The 24,776-nt window shown below is 39.1% G+C and overlaps 1 protein-coding gene across 3 annotated transcripts in view; it reads right to left on the bottom strand.

The window, feature by feature from the left end:
* The window catches only part of LOC150086031 (uncharacterized), a 371,398-nt gene that overhangs the window by 196,599 nt on the left and 150,023 nt on the right, over window positions 1-24,776 (bottom strand). For all 3 annotated transcript variants that reach the window (XM_090374340.1, XM_090374341.1, XM_090374342.1), the window contains exon 8: window positions 17,116-17,272. In XM_090374340.1, coding sequence (XP_090230466.1) covers window positions 17,116-17,272 — 157 coding nt within the window. The remainder of the gene's footprint in view (window positions 1-17,115; window positions 17,273-24,776) is intronic.

The raw sequence follows: 24,776 nt of genomic DNA, 5'->3' as shown, positions 1-24,776 counted from the left end.
CTGCAATTCTGCCCAGACACGATAGGAGGGAGTATATGATGAGAGCCCTGTCAATCAATTCGGCCCTGGAAAGATTGTGCAGGGCTCAAGGGGTAGAATTTTTTTCAGCCTGGTCTGTACTTGTTAACAGGAGAGACTGCTTCTACAGGGATGGGATACACTTAAATAGAAAGGGTGCAAGAATGTTTGCTGATGCTATCGAGGCAATGTTAGGTGGGTCGGAAAACTGCTAGATTGGGAGGATACAAGGACTAATAGATTAACAGTAGCCACTGGCAGAGGTGAAAGTGATTCTTGCACTGCTTCTATTGGAATGAGCCGCAGCCTGGAAAATAAGATGCAGGATATTTCAGAGACTGCTGGGAATCATTGGGGTACAAGTAAACACATGGGTTGTGTTAGGGTAGCTAAGAAAAAGAACAGGTGCATGTATACTTGTGTGTACACCAATGCTAGGAGTTTAGTAAATAAATTTGATGAATTTGAGGTATTGCTCAAAACATCAAAGGCAGATATTGTGGGGATTTCAGAGACGTGGTGTCACACAGATATAAGAAATGCAGAACTGGAATTTGGAGAGTACAATGTCTACAGAAAGGATAGACAGGATAGGAAGGGAGGAGGGGTTATGCTATTAGTTAAAAACACAAAATCCAAGGAAGTGAAGCCAGTGGACATCGCTGGACAGTGCAGTGTCGAGTCAGTTTGGTGTGACATAAGCATTGGGAGATCAAAATTGAGAGTAGGAGTGTGCTATAGGCCTAATGACTCTGATGAGTATAATAAGAAACTGTTCGGAGAAATAGAGTGGGCCAGTAAATCAGAGAGTCTTATAATGGGGGATTTTAATTTCCCAGATATTGACTGGAATTTGGGGGCTGGTCACTCACACAGTAGCAAGGCTTTTGTGGATTTATTGGATGATTGTTTTCTACATCAGCATGTTCGGGAGGCAACTAGAGGGAGTAATACTCTTGATTTGATTATCAGTAGTGATTCTTCATGCATTAAGAATCTGCAGATAAATGAACCACTTGGTGGCAGTGATCACAGTGTGCTGAAGTGGGAGTTACTCAAAGAGGTAACTACCATTAGGGGTAAAGGGAAGGGGTATTGCTTTCGTAAAGGCGACTACAATGGACTGAGACAGTATTTAAATTCTATACAGTGGGATCAACTGATGATATTGCCAACAGCAAATTCAAAATGGGAAGCATTCAAAGAACTTATCGTGGAAGCTACTAGGCTTTACATACCAACTAAGAAATATTGTTCAAGGTTTAGGCCTAAATGGTTGTCAGATGAACTAATGAGGCATATGGCAGAGAAGAAAAATGCATGGGATACATACAAATTAACACGTGACACGGACGCCTATGATAGATACAAGTTGATCTGTAACCAAGTTACAAAGGAGGTTAGGCAGGCGAAGGCAGATTACGAGAGATCCTTGGCAAGGGATGCGAAGAAAAACAGCAAAGAGTTCTTTACTTATGTAAACTCTAGAAGGAAGGGGATGAATCAGATTGGTCCACTTGAGATCGATGGGTCAACTGTTGATGACCCTGCTCGGGTAGCTAACAAACTAAATGAATATTTTGCATCGACATTCACACATGAGGAGTTATTCAGCGAGGGGAATGCCAGAGGTGTATTCAACTCTAGCAGTAAGCTAGAGAATCTTGTAATAACTGAGAGCAAAGTGGAGGAGAAATTGTTGAAGATAAACACAAGAAAGGCACCTGGGGTGGATGGGATCTATCCAGTTATATTAAAGGAGGCAGCAAAGGAGGTAAGCAAACCCTTAGCCATAATTATGAGAGCTTCCTTGGACTCAGGGGAGGTACCCATTGACTGGGGATGTGCAAATGTGACCCCAATTCACAAAGGGGGATCAAAGGCTGACACAAGTAATTATAGACCTGTGAGTTTAACTTCTGTTCCCGGAAAATTAATGGAGGCACTGGTGAAAGAAGCACTGCAGGATCATCTAGACAAGACTTCAGTTACAGCTAGGACACAGCATGGTTTTGTTAAGGGGAAGTCTTGCCTGACCAATTTGATTGGATACTATGATGCAGTCACAAAAGAACTGGATGCAGGGAATAACTTTGATATTATATACTTGGATCTTAGAAAGGCTTTTGATACTGTTGCACATGGAAGACTGCTGCACAAATTGGAGCAGTGTGGCATTGAAGGCAAGTTGCTGCTATGGATAAAGGGGTGGTTGAGGGGGAGAAGACAGAGAGTGGTAATCAATGGACACTGCTCATCGTGGACTAATGTTATTAGTGGAGTCCCTCAGGGTTCAGTATTGGGGCCTTTATTGTTTTCTGTATTTATAAATGATATTGATGATGGTATATCAGGCTTAATGTCCAAGTTTGCAGACGATACGAAGGTTGGCAGGGTTGTCAAGGACACTACTGACACTATGCTGCTGCAACAGGATTTGGAAAGGTTGAGCAGATGGGCTTCGAGGTGGCAAATGAAGTTTAACATTGACAAATGTAAAGTACTACATATGGGAAACAGCAACCCCAGAGCAACGTATCAACTCTGTGGTACTACACTGACAGTGGTAGACAATGAAAGGGACCTGGGGGTGGTGGTGCAGGCAGATATGAAGTTCTCTGAGCAGTGCAGACGAGCTGCAAGAGTAGCTCATGGTGTATTGTCAATGATATATAGGAATTTTTCTAGCAGGGATAAGGAGGTGATTATTCCCTTGTATAAGGCAATGGTCAGGCCACACCTAGAGTACTGTATACAGGCCTGGAGGCCTCATTTCAGGAAGGATGTACAGCTGCTGGAACGAGTACAGAGAAGGGCAACTAGATTGGTGAATGGGACAAAGGGGTTCTCTTACGAAGAAAGGCTTAAGTTTTGCAAATTACAGTGTCTGGAAACTAGGCACCAGCGGGGTGATCTGATAGAGGTGTACAAAGCCTTGAATGGTTTGAGCATGCTCAATGCTGATGGGATTCTTCCTCTAGCTCAGAAAAATCACCTGAGAGGGCATAAATTCAAATTGAGGAAGGATAGATGTGCGGAAATTTGCCTTTAGCCAGCGGGTGGTTGGTGGGTGGAACAGACTTCCATCCCTTGTCGTGGAAGTTGATAGCCTAAATAAGTTTAAGGCTCAGCTGGACAGGTATTTCGAACGAACAGAGGGGTGAAGTGGAAGTGGTTATTTTTATTTATTTATGTTACTTTTTTTTTTTTTTTTTGTTTGGCTGATGCTGCATAAGCTTGCTTTCTTGCATCAAATGCCTCTACTAATGCTAATGCTAATATAAATTAAGAATAATAATTTATATTCAAGCCAAACAATTCAATTTATATCGAAGGCCAACAATAGCCAATTCAACAGCCAACGTGACCTGTTGGTCACACTGTAGTGTTGATTTTTGTCTCTCTCAATTTATGGTGATATTTCACAATCTGGACCTGGTGCCACCACAGCAACGTCGCTATATTTTAATAAATTGGCATTCTTTCTAAATTATCTTAGGAATGAATTCCTTCTGCAACAACCTTTATCTTGATTTATTTCCTCACCCCTTCTTATCTTCCTGTACTTATGCACTGGTTTACTTTCTATTTGCCATATAAATGGAATATTCTTAATTTATATTCAAGTTATATTTCTGCAACATATGGTAAGCAATGCTTTCCAGCAACCAATGTTAGTTACACTGATGTTCTTTCCTTTATTATTTTGTTTATTACTTATATATACGTATACTGCCCTACCGTTAATATCCAGACACCTGCCTTCAGACAAAAAATGAGCTTTTATTGTGTCATTTACTATTTTGCGCCGAAACCTTTTGCTTTTATGATGGTCTTCAAATCCTTCACAGCATACTCTCAATAGCTTTTGATAAATGTCAGGTGATATGTTCCTCCATCAGTTCGGCCTTGTTCTTTGAACAATCTTGACATGTACATAACTCGACGATCCAATACATCCTAAAGATGCTCAATAGGGTTCATATCAAGAATCTGAGCTGGCCAATCCAACTTTTCCACACCCATGTCCTCAAACCACTCTGTTATGAACTGAGTAGTATGGCATGGCACATTGTCTTGCTGATAGAGATATGGGCCTTCCCTCAAGTATTGCCATAATGTTGGAAGTGCTTAATTGTCCAAGTTGTCCTGGTATTGCACAGCATTCATGGTTTTGTCGATAATGACTAATGGCTCAATCCAAACCATGAAAGGAGCCCCACACCATGACACTGCCTCCACCAAACTTCACTGTTGGGAGGATACAATCAGGAAGGAACTGTTTCCCTGGCACTTTCCACACCCAGGAACAGCCATCAGCCATTCCTTGCATCATGTTAAGCAGTATCTAGCATTCGTTGAGGTGATCAATTCTGTTGAACTATTGGGGTAATTCTGCTAAATGTGTCATCTTGCATCCCCACTTTTGCAACTGTCCGTTCGAAGCCCGGTGTGCATATTTATTGCACGGTCTCTGACATGTTGCATACATAGGACCTGTTTCCCCATTCATGGAGAGGTGTCCATGATATTAATGGTAGGGGTGTGTGTGTGTGTGTGTGTGTGTGGAGAGAGAGAGAGTCCATGGGTTCACAAATGTCATGACATGAAGATTACATAATTGGAACTTTTAGCGTGCCATAAATGTCCAAAGCTGGAAACTTGTGAATCTACAAATCTGAAAGCTCATTCAACTTCACCCAACAGGTGTTTGTGGTACTGAAGTCAAGGAAATTTGGGATTAAATAGTAGCCAAGTCTTCAGTTTGTTCTGCAACCATACCTATGTGTCTAGCTGTGCTCTGGATTATACTGCTTGAAGACTACCATCATCAGGAAAGAGGAGGAACAATGACATGTAAATGGTCAGCAGTGATCTGCCACTGAACATTCTTGCACACCCAATCCAATGACCTAATTGGAATGGGGAATGTTTTGTTGATAACCCAGAAAAACACCTCAAATACCAGAGCACTGCCTCTAGCAGTCCGCACTGTTGCATGAGGTTCACCGTCTCTTGTCATCAACACACACGCACGCACACACACTTAAGTGTCTCTTGACTGTCACACATCGTACCCACCACAAGTCGTGCCAACATGACCATCCTGTTTTTTCCCACAAGTCAGGAATATCCCACTAGGTACACTGTCGTGAAGAATACACCTCCCCATTTTATAAAGTCAACCCTGCCCCATTAAAAGTACATAATACCGTGGTCTCTTCCTGTGCATATACCCACATATTGGCTGAGTGTATTCACCCGTCTGCACCTTTATTCCTGCCGTGCCATCTATTTACTCGCTTCTATTAGGGTATGCAGTCTTTTTTAAATGTTGTGTGCGTGCGTGCATACATACAGCAAATGCATATAAACATGTTAGTCCTGTACACAATTTAAATTTTTTTTCTCTATATATGCTCAATCAACAAAAACTCATCTTGACCAGTCAGCTCATCAGACCTAATATCATTAGAAGCATTGTATTGAGTACACCCCTGACACTGGCACAGTGCATTCTGGAAGATGTTATTTACAGGAAGGAATTCTGATAGTCCAGACCTTTAATGCAGCTAAAGGCTCCTGCAGAATCAAGTAATCAACTTTATTAAAATGTTACAAGTCATGCATTGAAAGGAGGACGAGGACTGTTGGCATAATTACATCAGCTGAACTCCATGGTGGAGCAGATTAAAACTCTAGTACAATCCCAGATATAGTAACAATATTGCATAACAAACTGCATTTCTTCTACTGTATTACATTTTTTTTTTTTTTTTTTTATGTAACAGGAGGCAATATTTTTTGATATGCAGTAAACTCTCAATAATACAGTTACATTTAATCTGGAGGTCAGATAATCTGCATCGAAATCTGAAAAATTCTGTTCACATTTCAGTACTGTACTTTGAAAGACACTTGGGATTTAGGAAGGCAGACGAGTCACTTTGACTGTGCAGAGAGAGAAAGAACATCACATTGTCTTGCATGTTGTTCACTCTTGTTGAGTCTAAGTCGGGCAGGTGTACTGCTTATATCGCTTAATTTGCATACTTCTTTATATGTATAAATGTACATAAGTTAACATATTTTATATATTATGGGTTTAATTGTAATTGTTGGCTAAACCACATATGCAGATATTGAGGTCCTCATATGCAGATGGTTTCATCATTTTACTGATAGTCATGCCTTGCCTGCAAAATCTAATAGCTTACTGTTATTTTTTAAGATGTCTCTCATATGGGTTGGTTGCCAACATTATGATGGTTCATTAAAGATTTAATAGTTGTACCATTTTCAAACTTGAATAATTTCAAGTTTTTGTTTAACTGAAAGCACAACTCTTTTGTGATTTCTAAACAAAAAAAAAAAAAAAAAAAATTTACACTCCTGACATAACTTTTTTTTTTATTTTTGTGGTGCGATGGAGCAAGCATAAAGATCCATGAGACGCACTAAAACCAACTAAACATTTGCTCTCTTTCCATTGTTTTTTTTTTTTTTTTTTTGAGCAACTGATGTGAAGACGAGAGGGGGTTGTGGGATAATAGATACACTCGTCTCCCAATCACAACTTATAATGCAGATTATTTGTGACTTGCAAAACATCTGTTTATACCTTTCTACTTATTACTTGAATTTTATGATTTCCAGTGGATTTTTTTTTTTTTTTTTTTTTTTTTTTAACTTTGGCATTTTGAAGTGTCCTGGTTAATAAAGAGTCTGCTGCACAACTTCTGAGTCATCTATCAATGGATAAATGTACTGTCTTTTTATAGTTTTTAAATAAAGGCTCTACAGTGATTTATTTATTTTCATCAGCACTACCTATATCATTAAATTTTCTATTTATTTGTGTTTATGTTTTTTTGTCTTTTAGGGCAATCTTTTGCTTCACTAATCTGGATGACTTCTCCCCCCAATTAATCCAGATTAACAAGGGTACTCATAACTAGAAAAGTCAGAAGTCAGGGTTATCCCAACAAAAGATATGTAATACTGTCTAGAAATCTGGATGTTACTGAAGTTGAGCATGGAAGAACCAATTCTTTTTTGGGAAAAATAGGACAAACTATGTTTTAGAAACATTCAAGCTAACTAAATTTTATTCTGACCACTAGAGAATTATGTAGAGATCAACATTTCAAAAACTAGTGGTGGTTATGTTTGTTGTAGTAGTAGGATCTTAAGAGTATCAGTGACTAAAACCATATTGCTCTGTGTATATTGTCTGTAAATTGCATGCACTGAGGTCAATTTACTATTTGCCAGTCAAGGGGCAGCAAGACTTTCTCCCAAGCTTCCAGGAGGAAAAAAACCCATTCTACCTTCGCCTGACACTGACTAATTCAGCCAAATTGTGAAAAGGGCTAATAAAAGTTCAACCCATCACCAGACTCAAACTCTGGTCTTTTCAGCCCAGTGTGGGGAAGATGGCAATCCTACCAACTGTGCTATTCACGAAGGTGGTGGTTATAAAAGAAGTTGTACATGTTCGTGTAGAGTGAAGTTTGCTGAACAAGAAGGTAGAATGCACCATCAAATGCAATCATCAGCAAAACTATGAACTGAATTTCCAATCAGTTAAGAGTTGTTGAAATAGCAGAATCTCCAGCATTAATTAAAGTTAAAAGACATCTACCATCATATGCAGTGCATTATCAGAGAGAAACCTGGCTATCCAGTTGCATAAATTAAGGCAGACCATAAGATGGAAGCTTGATTACAAGAGCCTCATGCAAAACACTACCAAAAGCCTTAGAAATACTAAGAGTAACTGCTAGTTTCTTCCAAACTTTCCCACTGAATTTGCCCAAAGATGACTAAAACAAGCCAAGATATTGCCAGTGAATTCGCACTGATGGAAACCATACTGGAATTAATTAATCAGATGGAATGTTAAGATGGTGTGATTGAATTTCTTTATTATTCTGGAAAGTGGCAAGCAGAATATGCAAAAAATATCTATGCAGAAGGATAAACACCAATAGAATAGTGTAAAAAAAGTAGCAAAATAGGAATTAACACTGGAGCTCAGACTTTAGGATCAGGTGAAGAAATGCCATTAGAAATGGAGACTTCTTGGCATCAAAACTGTTCGAGACTCTTCTAAACAGTTTGTGTCAAAAGACCCAAAGAGGCATTGAATGTTAGGAAATATTAGCATCATTAGTAGAGGCATATGATGCAGCAAAGCAAGCTTTTTATATAGAATCAAGCAAAAAAAAAAAAAAACCCATACCAGTCTCACCCATCCATTCATTCCAAACGTTTGTCCACTTTCTTTATCAACTTCCACAATGACAGATAAAAGTTTGTTCCAGCAATCAACTACCCACTGGCTAAAGGCAAATTTCCACACATTTATTCAAAAACAGTCTTTCCTCAATTTTAGTTTATGCTCCCTCAGGTTTATAATCTGAGCAAGAGGAAGAACCCTATCACTGTTGAGCTTGCTAAAACCATTCAAGACCTTATACACCTCAATCAGATCACATTGCAGGTGCCTTGTCTCCAGACTGCAATTTCCAGAAGACAAGCATTTCTTGGCAACAGCAACCCTTTGTTCCACTCACTAATCCCACTGCCTTTCTTTGTACACATTCAAGCAGCTCTACATCTTTCCTAAAATGAGGCCTTCAGACCTAAATGCAGTACTAAAGGTGTGGCCTGACCATTGCCTTATACAAGGGGATAATCACCTCCTTACTCCTGCTAGCAAAATTCCTGTATATCACTGACAAGACCCCATGACCTACTCTGGCAACCTGTCTGCACTGCTCAGAAAACTTCATATCTGACTGCACAATTACCTGCAGGTCTTTTTCATTCTACTACCCTGAGTGTAGTACCAAACAGTTGGTATGTTACTCTGTGGTTACTGCTACCCATATGCAGTACAGGCTGGCATCAATTAATGTGATTAATTTGTCCCACAAGCGCATTGAGCAAAAAAGGAAACTTATTAATCGAATATAATAATCAATAAGAAAAATTAATTTGTCTGTGACCTTTAGGAATGTTCATAAAGAATTTTAAAATTACCTTATAACTTTAACTGTATACCATGATAATAGATAATAATAAAAATAAAGATAATATAATTAAAAGATAATAAAAATAATTATACAATTAAACGTTTATTGCATAAAATACATAATGAAGAAACTAACTATTTGCTACAGAAATATTTGAACACAGTCGTTTGAACAGTTTTGGCTTTTTTTTTTTTTTTTTTTTTTATAGCCAACAACAAGCTTCACTAGGCCCTGGCAAAATAACATGCTTCTTTTGATGTTAGGATCAACATCCATTACCTTTTGCTTAAAGTCCCCTGCGATATGAAAGATTTCGCCTAGTTCTTTTACAGTTATCTCCTCTGCAGTAACATTTTCATCTGGCTCATACTCTATCTTCAGCTTCTTCGTACGCACGCTGTTCTCTATTTGAAGGAGATCATTGTCTGTTAGATGTTCTGAATGCAAATTCAGTGATTCTCAAACATTAGCCATATCCAAGCCTTGGATTGGATTGAAAGCAGTAAAATCGTTTGCACAATGGGATAAAAGATGCTTTCAAACTGCTCTAATATTGCTGGTTGTCACTTCTTCCCATAAAATTGTGGTACAGAAATTGCATTGTCTCATGTTGCAGCTTCAAGTACCTGTGCAAATGTTCTATGGAGATAGTAAGCCTTGAAAGTTGCAATCGTCCATTTGTCCATGGGTTGCAATAACGAAATAGTATTCGCCAATAAAAAAACAACTTTCACATTTTCATTTAAGTCATCAAGTGCGGAAGGATGTCCAGGTGCATTATCTAAAAGCAACACAGCTTTAAAAGTAAGATTATTTTTCTTGCAATAGGCTTTAGCCACTGGACACAAATAATACATAAACCAGTCTTCAAACAGGGTTTTAGTCATCCATGCTTTTTTATTTGAATGCAAAATGACTGGAAGAGTTCAATGGCTGTATCCTTTAAAACTCTAGAATTTTTGTGTACGGTACACAAGAATAGGCTTCAATTTAAAACCACCTTCAGCCTTATCTCCTCATAAAAGTGTTAGTCGATCTTTTGAGACTTTATACCCAAGTTGTGATGCTTCATTTGCAGCCAAATAAGTTTTAGTTGGCATCCGTTTCCAAAATAGGCCCTTGTTGTCTACATTAGATATTTGCCGATCATCGTATTCACAATCCTAAATGATTTTTTGCAATTCTGCAGGAAATCTGGTTGCAGTATCTTCATAAGCACTAGCAGCATCACATGTTACTTTAACATTATGCAGTCCAGCTCGATTTTTGAAATGTTCAAACCACCCTGAACTAGCAACAAACGTTTCAGTCTCCCCTTGATATTTTGTTTCCTTGAGTTTAATAAAAATGCTAATAACTTTACTCTGAATATTGTCCTTAGAAAATGGAATTCTTTTTGATTCCAATCTTCTATCCAAATTGACAAGACTTTCCATTTCAAACATTATTGGAGTTCTGTTTCTGGTATTTTGTAAAACAAAAGAAGATGAAACTTTAATCTTTCTCTTTATATTCATTCTTACGGCTCAAGATAGTTCGTACAGTAGACTCACTGTATTCTAGATCTCTTACGATTATGCATGGTTTCCCAATTTCATGTTTTTTTTTAATAACTTCAAGTTTTTCAGCTAAAGTTTATTTTTTTAAATTGCAATCACGTTGTTTTTCACTCTTCTTTTATCCACAATTAACAGGGGTAGAAAATTAGAATTTTTAAATACATCTGCATGTGACTTTATTAGTAGGAAACAAACAAGTATCATATCTACTTCTGATGGTCGATGGAACACACTGAGACGGGCAGTGGGCAAATGCATGTTTATTAGTCATCAGACGCTTAGCCCGTGATTTGAATCTTTTTCAACTATCACATAGAAAAAGATCATGTTAAGCAGATATTTGCATCCCTTAAAGTAAAAAGTGGTATAATTTTTTCAAACTTCATTTGCCACTTCGCAGCCCATCTGCTCAACTTTTCCAGTTCCTGTGTAAGTAACATACTGTCCTTACTGTCATTAACAACCCATATCATTTTCAAACTTGCAAGTAACTGATATTATGCTTGATATACTTTCATCAATATTATTGATAAATGCAGAAAATAACAATGGGGCCTCGCATGGACTCCTGTGGGGCACCACTAATATATTAGTCCACGAAGAGCAGTATTTCTATATATCCTGATTACCACTCTGTCTTCTCCCACTCAACCATCCTTTTATCCATAGCAGCAATTTGACCTTAATGCCATACTGCTCCAACTTGTACAGGAGTCTTCATGTGCAACAGTATCAAAAGCTTTCCTGAAATCCAAGTATATGATATCAAAATTTTTTGCATCCAGTTCTTTTGTGACCACATCATAGTATCCAATCAAATTGGTCAGACAAGACTTCCCCATAACAAACCCATGCTGTGTCTGAACTATAACTGTACTCTTGTCTAGATGATCCTGCAGTGCTTGTTTAACCAGCAACTCTATTTTCTACGAACCGAAGTTAAAGTAACAAGCCTGTACTTAATCGTGTTACCTTTTGATCTCCCTTTGTGAATTGGGAATACATTTGCACATCTCTTGTCCGTGGGGACCTCCCGTGAGTCCAAGAATGCACTCATAATCATGGCTAAGGGCCTGCTTACTTCCTCTGCAGCCTCCTTTAATAAAACTGAATAGAACCCATCCACCACAGGTGCCTTTCATATGTTTAACAATTTCTCCACCACTTTCCTCTCAGTTATTACAAAATCCTTTAGCTCCTTGCAGTTCGATAAACTTCTGGCATTCTCCTTTCTTAATAACTGCTGATGTGTGAATGTAGATGCAAAATACTCATTCAGTTTGTCAACTACCTCAGTAGAGTCATCAGCAATCAAACCATTGATGTCAAGTTGACTAAACTGATTCATTCCCTTCCTTCTAGAGTTTACATAAGTAAAAAGGTATTTACTCTTTTTCTGTATATCCTTTGCCAAATATTTCTCGTAATCTGCCTCTGCTTGCCTAACCTCCTTTGTGAACTGATTACAGACTATCTTAAATCTACCATAGGCACCTGTGTCTCCTGATAATTTATATGCATCTCAAGCATTTTTCTTCTCTGCCACAAGTCTCATCAGTTCATCTGACATGCATTTAGGCCTAAACCTTGAACGGTATTTCTTATTTAGTAAAAAAGCCTAGTAGATTCCAAGATTAATTCCTTGAATGCATCCCATTTAGAATTTGCTGTTTGCAATCATCAGTTGGTCCCAATGCATAGAATTTAAAAACTTAAAAACTGTATCAGACCACTGTAGTTGCCTTTACAAAAGCAAAAACCCTTCCCTTTACCCCTGATGGTAGTTACATCTTTGATTAAATCCTACATCAGTACAATGTGATCACTGCCACCTAGTGGCTCCTTTATCTGTAAATTCCTAATGCATGAATCATCATTACTGATAATCAGATCATGAGTATTACTCCTTCTGGTTGCCTCTCAAACATGCTGCTACAGAAAACAATCATCCAAATCCACATAATTGTTCCTAGCGTGCGAGCAACCAACCCAAAGGTTCCAGTCTATATCTGGGAAGTTTGAATCCCCCATTATAATAAAATCTGATTTACTGGCCCAATCTATTTTCCCTGTACAGTTTCTTATTATACTCATCAGAGTTATTAGGCCTATGATCCACTCCTACTCTCAATTTTGCTTTCCCAGTGCTTATGCCACACCAAACTGACTCAACACTGCACTGTCCATCCATGTTAACTGGATGAATCACCTTAGATTTTGTTTCTTAATCTAACAGCATATCCCCCTCCTATCCTGTCTATCCTTTCTGTACACATTGTACTCCTCAAATTCCAATTCTGCATTTCTTATATCTGTGCACCACATCTCTGATATCCCGACAATATCTTCCTTTGATGTCTTGACCAGCCCCTCGAATTCATAAAATTTATTTACTATACTTCTAGCATTGGTGTAAATGCAAGTATACATGTACCTATTCTTATTCTTAGTTACCCTAACACAGCCCATGTCTTTACTTGTTCCATGATGACTCCCAGCTGTCCTTGGAAACCCCAGCACCTCTCTTTCTAGGCTGCTGCTCACTCCAACCGAAGCAGCGCAAGAATCACTTTCACCTCCACCAGTGGCTACTGTTAATCTATTAATCTGTATCGCAAGCTAGCAGCTTTACGACCCACCCAACACTGCCTCAATATAATTGGCAAATATTCTTGTGCCCTTTCTATTTAAGTATATCCCATCTCTGTAGAAACAAACTCTCCTGTTAACAAGCACAGATCATGAGAAAAATTCTACCCCATTAGTTTAGCATAATCTCTCCAGGGCCAAATTGATTGAAAAGGTTCTCATCATATACTCCCTCCTATCATATCTGAGGAGAATTGCAGACACTTTCAAATTTAACTCTTAACTCGCGAGTTTTTTTCAACATTGACCTGTACTTGCTAAGTAAATCCGGAGATCTCCTACACTTAATGTCATTATTGGCAATGTTTGCAACAATTTCACCTTTTGTGCCCTTAAAAGATGATATCTGCTCTACAATGTCATCAACTTTTGCCCCTGGCAGACATACCCTGTTCTATTCCAACTATCCTTTTTGCATAATATATTTCCTGTCTCCCTGACAATAGAGTCACCAACAATAACTAGCTCCTATGGGACTAGCCCATTCGGCCCTGAAGATCGTCGCTGTGTTGCCTGATGCAGAAGAGAGAGCTCTGGAGTTGAGCTGGACAGCCGAGAGCTTGATGGGGTCCTTATTTTAATTCCTTCGAGGGCATCTACCCTACTCTTCAAACTCTTACATATGCCCATCAAAACGCTGAGTTGCCTCCTAATTTCTTGACACACTCTGCACTTACTACACACAAAGACATTCTCCTTGGCATGTTACCTGCAGCTGCCCACAGGGTTCAGTGCTAGAACCATTTCTGGAATGTGGCGCTGGGCAAGTTCCTGAGAGCAGACACAAGCCAGATGGACAAATCATCGCCTTTGCCGATGACCTTCTCCTTGTGAAGGGTAATACCAGAAAGGCCCTACAAGCCAGTGCAAACCATGCCCTGAACCTTCTACGGGACTGAGCAAAAACTCACTAGCTGATTACCTCAAGCACAAAAACCAAATCCATTCTCTTAAAAGGAAAAGTTAGACCTAAAAAGATGGCCTCAGATAACGATTGCAGACAAAATAATAGCCTTGAATACAGAGTTAAAATATCTGGGAGTAATTTTTGACTCTGAACTAACCTTCTTCCCTCATCTTGCAAATGTTGCTAGCAAACTGAGAAGCTATGCTGGCATGAAAGCCAGAGTTAGGAGAACTGACTGAGACTAAAAAAGGAAGCCACTTGAACTCATCTACAAGGCTATCTTCCTCTCGGTAATAACTTAAGGGGCTGGAGTCTGGTATCCTAGGACGTTGTTAGCCAACAACAGTTGTTAAAGCTGATCCCAAACAGGAGAAGCAAATACTGACCTGTCTATACCAGCAATGGCAGGACAGGTGGGATCAATCAGACAAAGGGGAGATCACTAATCACTAGGAGGTTCCTGTCAGGTAACCCTGGTCTCCCAAAAACCACCACCCTGGTTTGCACCAGTCTTATACATCATGTTTTTGCTAAACGGACATGGTTCCCTGCAAAACTATGTCAATTGGGCCTCATACAGGACCCTTAATGCACCTGTGGTGCTGGTGAGGATTGAGCCCACAGATGTATATTAATCAGCAAAATAGGACCTATAAACTATGGGGATGAGAAATTACTCATCTCTGATGACATGCATTACATGGCCTTCTCCAAGTTTGCTCAAAAAGTTTTAGAGACTAGGAGAAGAAACAACGCCACAACAACTTAAAGTGAGACACCCCGTCCCACACTTGATAACTAATTGCCGAATTATAACTTGAACTCAAAACGTACTGGGCCTGCTAGAATGTGTTTCTCACCCAGCTCGAGGCTACTAAATTCATTTTATTTTCAATGTATCATATTATTATATATGTATGGTTTCATTGCATGTTATTTATTATCCTATGTATGAATATGGGTGAATGTGTATTAATAAGTATGTATGTATGTATGTATGTAAGTGAGTGAGTGGATTAGTGAAAGTATACGAGTGCAAGCGTGTGTGGCTAGGTGTATATGTCTTCAAATTGGCAACTAAGTAATTTGGTGTTTTGCTTCCGTGTGTGTGCATAACACTCATATGCTGGGCGAGAAACAAGTCTGCTTAACCAGGAAGGTAGAGGAATCAAAGTGTGTGTGATAGGCTTATTCAGGTTACTGTTGTAAATAAGTTGAATGTGCATAAATGCAGATTGAACAACAATATCCCATACATGTTGACAGTTATACCATGAATATATAGAGTCCAGCCACAATATTATGACTACTCCACCAATGCAAACATCACACATGCCTAGCGAATTACACAGACGTGTCAAGTTCACACACTGCAAGCATATAAGGCTCGATGTTCGGCATCTATGAACGTAGTAACAGCCTCTCTCATGGGTAAAGCACATGACCTATCAGACCTGGAAAAATGCATGATCATTGGCTATCGGGCCAGGGGTGCCAGCATTTCAGAAACAGCAGACTTTGTGAAATGCTCACGTGCTGCAGTGGTAAAAGTGTATCATGACTGGATGAATGGGCCAGTTTTGACAACCTGATGTGCCAATTGTGGAGACCCCATGTGCCATTGATCCCAGAGGTGAAACTCAGCTGAAACAGTTGGTCAGGACTGATCAGCGTGCTATTGTTGCTCAACTGGCTGTCCAATTGAACCATGGGGGCCACCAGAAAGGTCTCCAACACGACAGTGCAGCGAACCCTGTTGCACATTGGGCTCTGGAGCAGATGCTTGGTGGCAACACCAATGCTGACGGCTGTTCATTGCAAACAATGTTGTCAGTTTGCACAGCAATACCGACACTGGACCCCAGCAGAGTGACAATGGCATATTAGGCATGAAACCTCCGAGAACAGACACCCACACACACACACACACAATTGTTGGCAGAAGGCAGGCTTGGGGGGGGGGTTATGGTCTGGGGAATGTTTTCATGGCGTGGTTTGGGTCTGCTGATACCTCTGGAGGGCACCTTGAATGTAAATGGTTACCTATCGATCGTCGCCATTCAGGTATACCCATACACATTGACTGTGTTCCCTTGGGGGTGATGGTATCTATCAGCAAGACAATGTGCCGAGCCATGTCACCAGAATTGTCTGCAAGAGGTTTCAGGAGCACAACAAAGACTTCAAACTACTCCCTTGGCCACCCCGAATTCCCCAGATCTTAACCCAATTGAAAATCTATGGGACTACCTCAATCAACACATCAGACGGATGGAACCTACAGGAACTCCGGGGTGCACTGCAGTCTGCATGGTCACAGATACCTGTAGCAACATTCCGTGGACTTATTGAGTCCCTCCCATGGCAGCTGGCTGTGGTACATGCTGCGAAATGCACATATTCTGGATACTAGGTAGGTGATCATAATAATGTGACTGGACCCTGCATATCTACAAAATAATGTTATCTCTGGGTTAAACAGTACAAATGAGAGTGTAAAGATTGGTCACTTGTGTAAACTATGTAGTGACTGTGTGAATGCATTCTGATTTGTTCAAAAAAAAAAAAAAAAACTCAAAAGTTCCTTCGAGTCAACAAGTATCTTCTGTCTTCTTAGCCTTCAAACCCGTATTCAGTATTATACATTCTTATATCTTTCATGTTTGGCACTGTCATGATAATAATCTGTGTAGGGTGAGAAGTATCTAAACTAAGTTTTAAAATCAATGTACCCAACATAGAAGAATGATGCTGTTAATCAAAATTACACATGAATGATACTTTGTGAATGCTACATATGTTAGCATATTGCTACTCTAGCAGTATGCTAACATATTATATTCTCACAACATACAAGAATGGAATTTTTTTTTAAAGTAAATAAAACTGAATCAATAAGAAAGTGTTACATTTTCCAATTACTGTAGTATTATTTCCTTACCATTTAATACATGAGCAATTAGCTCATCCTGAAGTGAAGATCTGCGACTATTTTCTCCAGAACCTGGCATTCCCAACACAGGACTTTCTCGTTTAAACCACTGACTGAATCGACTGCATCCTATTTCATGACTGGATCTATCAGGTGGAGTTCCATTCTGAAATACCAAAGCACTAAATAAGCTGATAGCAACAGGAGAGTTTAAATTTACCAAACAGTTCAATTACTAAAATAAAGGGCCAGCAACAACCTCAAGCTAAGAGATAATGGAAGACATTCTCTCAGATTTTAAATTCAACTATAATCCACAGATGCCACATTTACCAAATATGAGCAATAGTCAGCTTAAATCCCTGATACTTCACAATTTTACTGCACTGTCATTCATTCATTCAATAAACCAACAACACACTTGTGCTCAAGGAAGTCTATATGCTAACTAGGTTTTTAAATAGACTACCTCATTTAATTAACGTTATATTAGATATTAGCACAAACCACTTGCTAATCCTTTATTTTAGGGTAAGCAAAATAAAGGGTTCACTAAAAAGCTGTATAATTTGGTTAAATGCCTTGAGAATATCATAGACATTCTCTCAGATATGCCATACAAGCGGCACTGGGTACCTGAGAGTCTAAAACACGATGGAACAGATATTTGGGTGACATTCTAGTCAAGTAGACCCAATTTCGGCGAAGCCCAGACGGTCTGTGCCAGCCAAATCCTCTGCTTGCACCTTCATGATGATGTGACTGTTAGTAATCCTGGGTATAACCTCCGTGCACAAGCACACTGTGGGTGACCATCCATGTATGAACTAACATAAGCAGGGGTCAAGGTGTAGTGCCCACACCACATGGAAGAATGTCGTCCTCCTGTGTTACCAGGAAAGTACTAGGTGGTAGATGACTCATCAACTGGTGCAATACCACCACTTTGCTTATTGGAGGCTTGAAGTAGTGGAGCCCATGTTTAGTCTCCAGAGCTAAGTTCCAGTCAACCCTTCTCCATCTCTTCCATCATGCAGTATGACTGATGACTTTTTAGGTTATGATGGACATCACAAAGAGAACCAATCTTCCTTAAATTTCGTTGGTACACCTCTAAAACTGTGTTCGCAGGCCGGCCGCTAGTTAGTACACCAGACCAAACCTATTGGTAACTCATTTGGAGGCTTCTGGATCAGCTAGTGTAAAATCTTGCTACATCTACTTTGCCAGATAGCGACTGGAGGGAATCAGAGTAGTCTGTATGTGGTGGTGGGGGGTTGTCAAGGCCACGTTTTGTCAAAGATCTGGGTATATTCTTACCCTATGCATGCCATATCCAAAAATTTCACTACTTCATACAGCATGTCCACCCCACTTTTTCTTATTATTGAATAAACCATGAATTGTCAAACTAATACAGTAAGCTTATCTGCGAAAAGATCTAAACTTCCCAAACACTTTCTAGTTCATTTAACAAATATACGTGGTCTCAATTCTAATCTCAATGATGTCCATTTCCACTCAGTCTGCCAAACACCACGTACTTTTTCTAACAAAATCACAGTTATCGGTTGATTCAACTACTGCTCATCTCAGTTGCCCAAATTATTCACTGTATGATTCCTTTCGCCTCAAACGTGGCACTTGTGCTTACGTCTATTCCAATATTCCGTGTCAGAGAACTGGTAATTTGAAATCTCCTCTCTTCGATCTTCTGTGGCTTAAAATCTCTCTACCTCAATGTGTCAAATTCATGTTTTCTCTACCGTTCTCCCAACTCCACTAATCACTTAGAGCTCTTTTGACTTCCTCTCTTTGAAACTTGACTTTCTCCAGTCCAACTTTCCTAACAGTGAGGTAATTTTCCTTGGTGATTTTAATGTTCACAACTCCAGCCGGCTTCCGTTTTCTAGTCGCACCGAACCAGCTGATGGAGATGCTGAGGCTTTTGCAATTTCTAATGGCCTTGCACAGATTGGTCATTTACCTACAAGAATACCGGACAATCCTAACCATACAGCCAACATGCTTGATCTTTTTCTCACAAACAACATTTCTCAGTACATGGTCGAAGTGAGTGGTCCTTTAGGTACCTCTGATCACAACTTGGTAATTGTCTCTTCTCCAATGGAATCTTTATCTCATGGATATTCACCAACCTCGTATTGTTTGGCATTGCAAGAATGCAAAATGGGATGACCTGCAAGACTTCTTTTTTTTTCTTTTCATTGGTGAGACTACTGTTTCAAAACTTCTGATTTCAACTATTGCTCAGATCATGTCAGTGAAATTATTCTTGTAGGAATGGAATCCTTTATTCCACACACCATTCTAAAATCTTGTCCTTTCTCTAAACCTTGGTTTTCCAATAAATGTGCTAAAGCTGTTCAAGACAAGAATGTTGCATAACACCCAGGATCCCAAGCTGGATATCATAATTCCTCTCTCTCTCTCTCTCTCTCTCTCTCTCTCTCTCTCTCTCTCTCTCTCTCTCTCTCTCTCTCTCTCTCTCTCAGGGTATTAATTTTTTTTTTTTTTTTTTTTGCTGGTGCAGCATAAGCCTCAGGCTTCCTTGTACTATATGGCTAATAATAATTGGCTTGTTTCCAATTACTCAGTTTCATTTTCTGCCTACACCAAAGCTCGCAACAATTGTAAAGCAGTCATCAATCAGTCAAAACTAGACTTTGTACAGGCTAAGAGTAGAAAACTTGCTTCTTGCCCTAATTGTAGGCGAGCATTCTCGTCTCTTGCCAAAGCTATTGGTCGCAACTTTTGCCCATCTCTGCTTCCACCTCGGTCAAGACCAGATGGTTCTGTTGTCACTTCAGCCAAGGATAAAACTAAACTGCTGGCATCCCATTTCTCTTCCAACTCATGTATTAATGATCTTGGTAAAACACGTCCCACAATTCCCAACACGCTCCATTCAATGCCTCCTGTGGTCTTCTGTCAAAAGGATGTCAGAAGGAATTTGACAAATCTCGATGGCAAGAAAGTTCCAGGTCCTGATGGTATTTCTCCACTTGTTCTCAAAACCTGTGCTCATGAATTTACACCTGTTCTTTGCCACCTTTTTTTACTTTCCTATTCCAAAGTTGTTTTTCCTTCTGCTCGGAAATTTGCTCATATCCAGCCAGTTCCTAAAAAGGGTGACATCTCCCTCCCATCCAATTATCGTACCATTGCAATTACTTCTACTCTTTCTAAAGTAATGGAGAAATCAATTAACCACCAACTCAAACTACCTAGAAACCTTCCGTCCGATCAACGATCGCCAGTATGGATTCCGTCAGTGTCGATTAACTGGTGATATTCTGGCTTATGTTACTCATTTATGGACAAATTCAATGGAAAAGTTTGGTGAAACAAGCGGTTGCTCTTGACATCTCAAAGGCTTTCAATCGTGTTTGGCATATAAGTCTTCTAAACAAGCTTCCATCTTATGGTTTGCCAACTGTTTTTTGTAATTGATTATCCAGTTTTCTCTCTGATCGCTCACTGAGGGTGATGGTTCAGGCTCTGTCTTCTAACTTCTCCACTAATGCTGGTGTTCCCCAAGGTTCAGTTTTCACCCACCCTTTTCCTCTTGTATATTAATGACCATCTTCCATTGACTGGAAATCGTATCCATAGTTTTGCCGATGATAGCACACTGAATTCCACATTCCATTTTGAAAAACCTTGCCCTGCTCGATCAGCTTCAACTTCTCGAATATCTGCTACCAATTCCTTAAATGCCGACCTCCAGATAATTTTTCAGTGGGGGCAAAGACAACTTAGTTGATTTAAATCCTTCTAAAACTCAGTCTTGTCTTATATCTCGCGAAAAGGATTGTTCTGCTCCAGTGCTTATTGGTGACACTCCCATTTCTAGGCAAAATGATACATCTCTTTTGGGGATTACCCTGACTTCTAATATCTCTTGGCACAAGTAGATCAGAAATATTGTTTCCTCAGCATCTAAAAAAAAAAAAAAAAAAAAAACACTTGGTTTTCTCTTTCACTCTCAGCATTACTTTTCTTCCAAACAGCTGTTCACTCTGTACAAATTGCAAATCCACCCTACCTTAGAATACTGTTCCCACATCTGGGGTGGTGCCCCCCAAAAGCTCTCTCAGGCTTCTAGATTCCATTCAGAAGAGCACAGTCAGGTTAATTAATGACTCCTCTCTAACAGTCTCTCTCCACATTGTCTCAAAGACATACTGTCTGCTGCATGCCTTTTCTAGATACTTCCATGGGCACTGTTCTTCTAAATTGGCTTCTATAATTCCCACTCTCTTTCAAAACAGTCCAAACACATGCCGCTACCAGCCAACATCCATTTACTGTCCTACTTCAAACTCACAGAACCAACTTTTCATCTTCCTCATTTATTCATTCAACTGCCATTTTCTGGAACAACCTTCCTTCATACATATTTCCTGAAAATTAGTCTACAGAAGTTCAAGTCTAATGTCAACAAATATCTTCTTTCGTCTTCTCAACCTCCAACCCAACATAGTACTAAGTACTATAGGTTATAATACCTCTCGTGTTTCGGGTTTTCATATAAAAAAAAAAAAAGGCAGAAGGTCATGATCATCATCCATTTTCAATCCACTGCAAGATAAAGGCCGTTCCAGCAACCTTCCAGTTTCTTCTGTTTTGTGCAATGGCCACAATGAAAAAATTACTTCTCATGAATTTCATCTATCCATCTACGCCGTTGTCTTCCAAGTTTTCTTCTAGCTCCTCTTGGGTACCATTCTATTATTTTCTTAGTCCATCTGTCATCATATCTTTGAGCTGTGTCCTGCCCAAGACCACTTTAGTTTTGATAAGAATGTCATCTACTTGAGTTTGCTGCCTAATCCATGTGTTTCTTTTCTTGTCTAACAGTCTGATTCCCAATATAATTCGTTCCATTCTTCGCTGAGTAGTTCTCAGCTTCTCTTCCATTCTTTTGATGAGTGCCCAAGTTTCGCTTCCATAAGTCGTGGTGGGGAGTATACATTGGTTCATTATTTTACGTTTCAGACAAACTGGGATATTGCTCTTCAGTATGTGACTATATTTCTTGAATGCTATCCATCCAAAATTTATTCTTCTCTTGACTTCCAGCCATTTATCATTATTACAGCTAATAACTTGTCCTAGATAAGTATACGACTCCAATTTTCAATTACTGCTCCTTCAATCATTATTTCCCTTTCTGTGGCATACTTGTTCATCATTACTTTTGTTTTAGCCACATTCATCTTTAGTCCAAAATTCTTACTAACTGTGCATAACTGATTAAGATTTTCCTCATTCTTTGGGATCGTGGTTTATGACCACAATGTCATCTGCAAATCGTAAATGGTTTAGGTACTCTCCATTCACATTGACTCCTTTCTTCGACCAGTCTAATCTTCTGAAAGCTTCCTCAAGGGCAGCAGCAAACAGCTTCGGAGATAATGTCTCCTTGTCGAACTCCTTTCTCGATTTTAAATTTCCTACTGTCTTTGTCTAGTCTAATAGGTAGCATTCTCATATATTTTCTTCAAAATTATAATATATGCAGTATCTATGCCTTGTCTTTCCAGTGCCCAAAACATTGTCTTATGCTGTATGGAGTCAAATGACTTTTCATAATCCACAAATGCCAGGCATAATGGTGTTTTATATTTATTTGCTTTCTCCATTAGCTGTGATATTACGTGAAGATGATCCATAGTTAAGAATCCTGTCCTAAAGCCAGCTTGCTCTTTCGGTTGATTCTCATCAAGTATTTCTTTCTAATCTGTTAGTAATGACCCTTGTGAACAACTTGTAGATGTGGGATAACAAGCTAATTGGTCTATAATTTCCAATTTCTGATTTATCTCCTTTCTTATGCAGCAAAACTATGATTGCATTATTCCACTGCTTAGGCATCACACCTTTTCTAATGCATTTTGTGAAGAGCCTTGCCAGTTTGTGTTATGTCTCTTCCTCCCAATTTTAACAACTCTACGTTAACTTCATCTACCCCTGGGGCTTTCCGATTTTTCATTTTCTTCAACGCATGTTCTGCCTCATCAGGAAGAATATCGGGTATGTCGTATGTATTGCTTATTTGCAATCCATCTTCTCCACTGCTGGCATCATTCCCTTGCTCCTTGTATAATTCTCTATAGTAGTCTTCTGCTATTTGAATTATGCCTTCTCTGCTATTTATAAGTACACCATCGCTATTCTTCAGTTTCGGTATCGTTTGTCTCTCTGTATTACTGCTCATGGCTGCTGATTTAAATCCTTTGTTTTCCCTTAATGCTTGTTCTACTCTTCTTGTGTTAAATCTTCTTATGTCCTCTCTGAGTCTCTTTCTAATGGCTTTGCATAACTCAGTATACTCAATTTTTTCCTTGTCAGTGTTTATCTTGCTCTTCATTTTTCGCCTTCGGTTCATCATGACAAGTGTTTCTTGACTAATTTTTTCTTCTTTGGATTTCTGTTTCCCTATAGGTTTCTTGGGCTTTATCACTTTCAGAAAGTTGTAATATTCCTCATTGATATCTTGGTCCTGAGCTGTCTGCAGAAGCTCAAACTTGTTCTTAAGTTCCAGTACATACTGCTTTTTCTCCTCCTCCTCCTCCTCTGTTATCTCAAAGACCTTTGTATCATTTACTCGAGTCAGTTTTTTCCTTTCCTGTCCTTTCCTACATCTATATATCAAGTGTACATCTTACCATTCTGTGATCACTTCCAACATTTACCTTATTCAGGATGGTAACATTATTCACAATATCTTCTGTTAGTGAGGATGAAGTTGATTTCATTAGTTGTTAATCCATTTGGACTCTTCCATGTCCACTTTCTGTTCACCCTTTTCTTGAAAAGAAAAAAAAAAAAAAAAAGAAGTGTTCATTACTGACAATCCTTGAGATCCTGCAAATTCCACAAGTCTTTCGCCTCTTTCATTTCTTTCACCAATTCCAAAATTTCCTATAGTTCCCCTTTCTGCGCTGTTTTGTCTTTTTCCAACCTTAGCATTGAATCCCCCATAATAATAGTGTAGTGGGTTTTCTGCTCATTTAGAAGACTCAATTTCGGTGTACATTTCTTCAACCTCTTCATCATCATGGCTCGATGTTGGTGGATAAATCATTATAATCTTTAGCTTGTACCTCTTAGAAATCTTGATTATTTGAATTCCAAAATGTTGTTTTTTAAATCTTTATGGACCAGAAACCCAACTCCACCTTCACTCCTTTCACTGTTTCCATTGGTGTACAGCAGATTTCCGCTTGATAAACTTATAAGTGATTCATTTCTTCTTCTTGTTTCAGCCAAACTGATGATATTCCAATTCAAATTTCCTAATTCCTTTTCCAGCTCTAATATCCTGTCTTCACCGATGAGTGATCTTATGTTGTAACAAGCCAAGTTCAGTTTCCGTGCACGGCAGCCTGGTCGTACCCAGAGATTCTTAGCACCCTCTGCTTCCACTCTGATCCTCTCACTGCCGTAATAGGGGGAGTGAAAGCTGCTAGGGACTGAGGGATGCCGTGTAATTTGGGTTTAAGTTAAACTTATTATTATTTTTTAATTTATATGTTTATTTCATTATAAAAAGGTGTACAGTATCTTTTTTTGTGCTGGTCTATGATTGATGTTTACTGAGTAACTCTATATAAAGAATAAAATTATATACTGTATATATA

This window comes from Mastigoproctus giganteus, chromosome 5, assembly GCF_048544385.1.
Source record: "Mastigoproctus giganteus isolate SK-2022 chromosome 5, ASM4854438v1, whole genome shotgun sequence".
NCBI classification, from domain to species: Eukaryota; Metazoa; Arthropoda; class Arachnida; order Uropygi; family Thelyphonidae; genus Mastigoproctus; species Mastigoproctus giganteus.
Note: the sequence above shows the minus strand (reverse complement) of the source record. Positions and strands in the feature narration are given on the sequence as shown.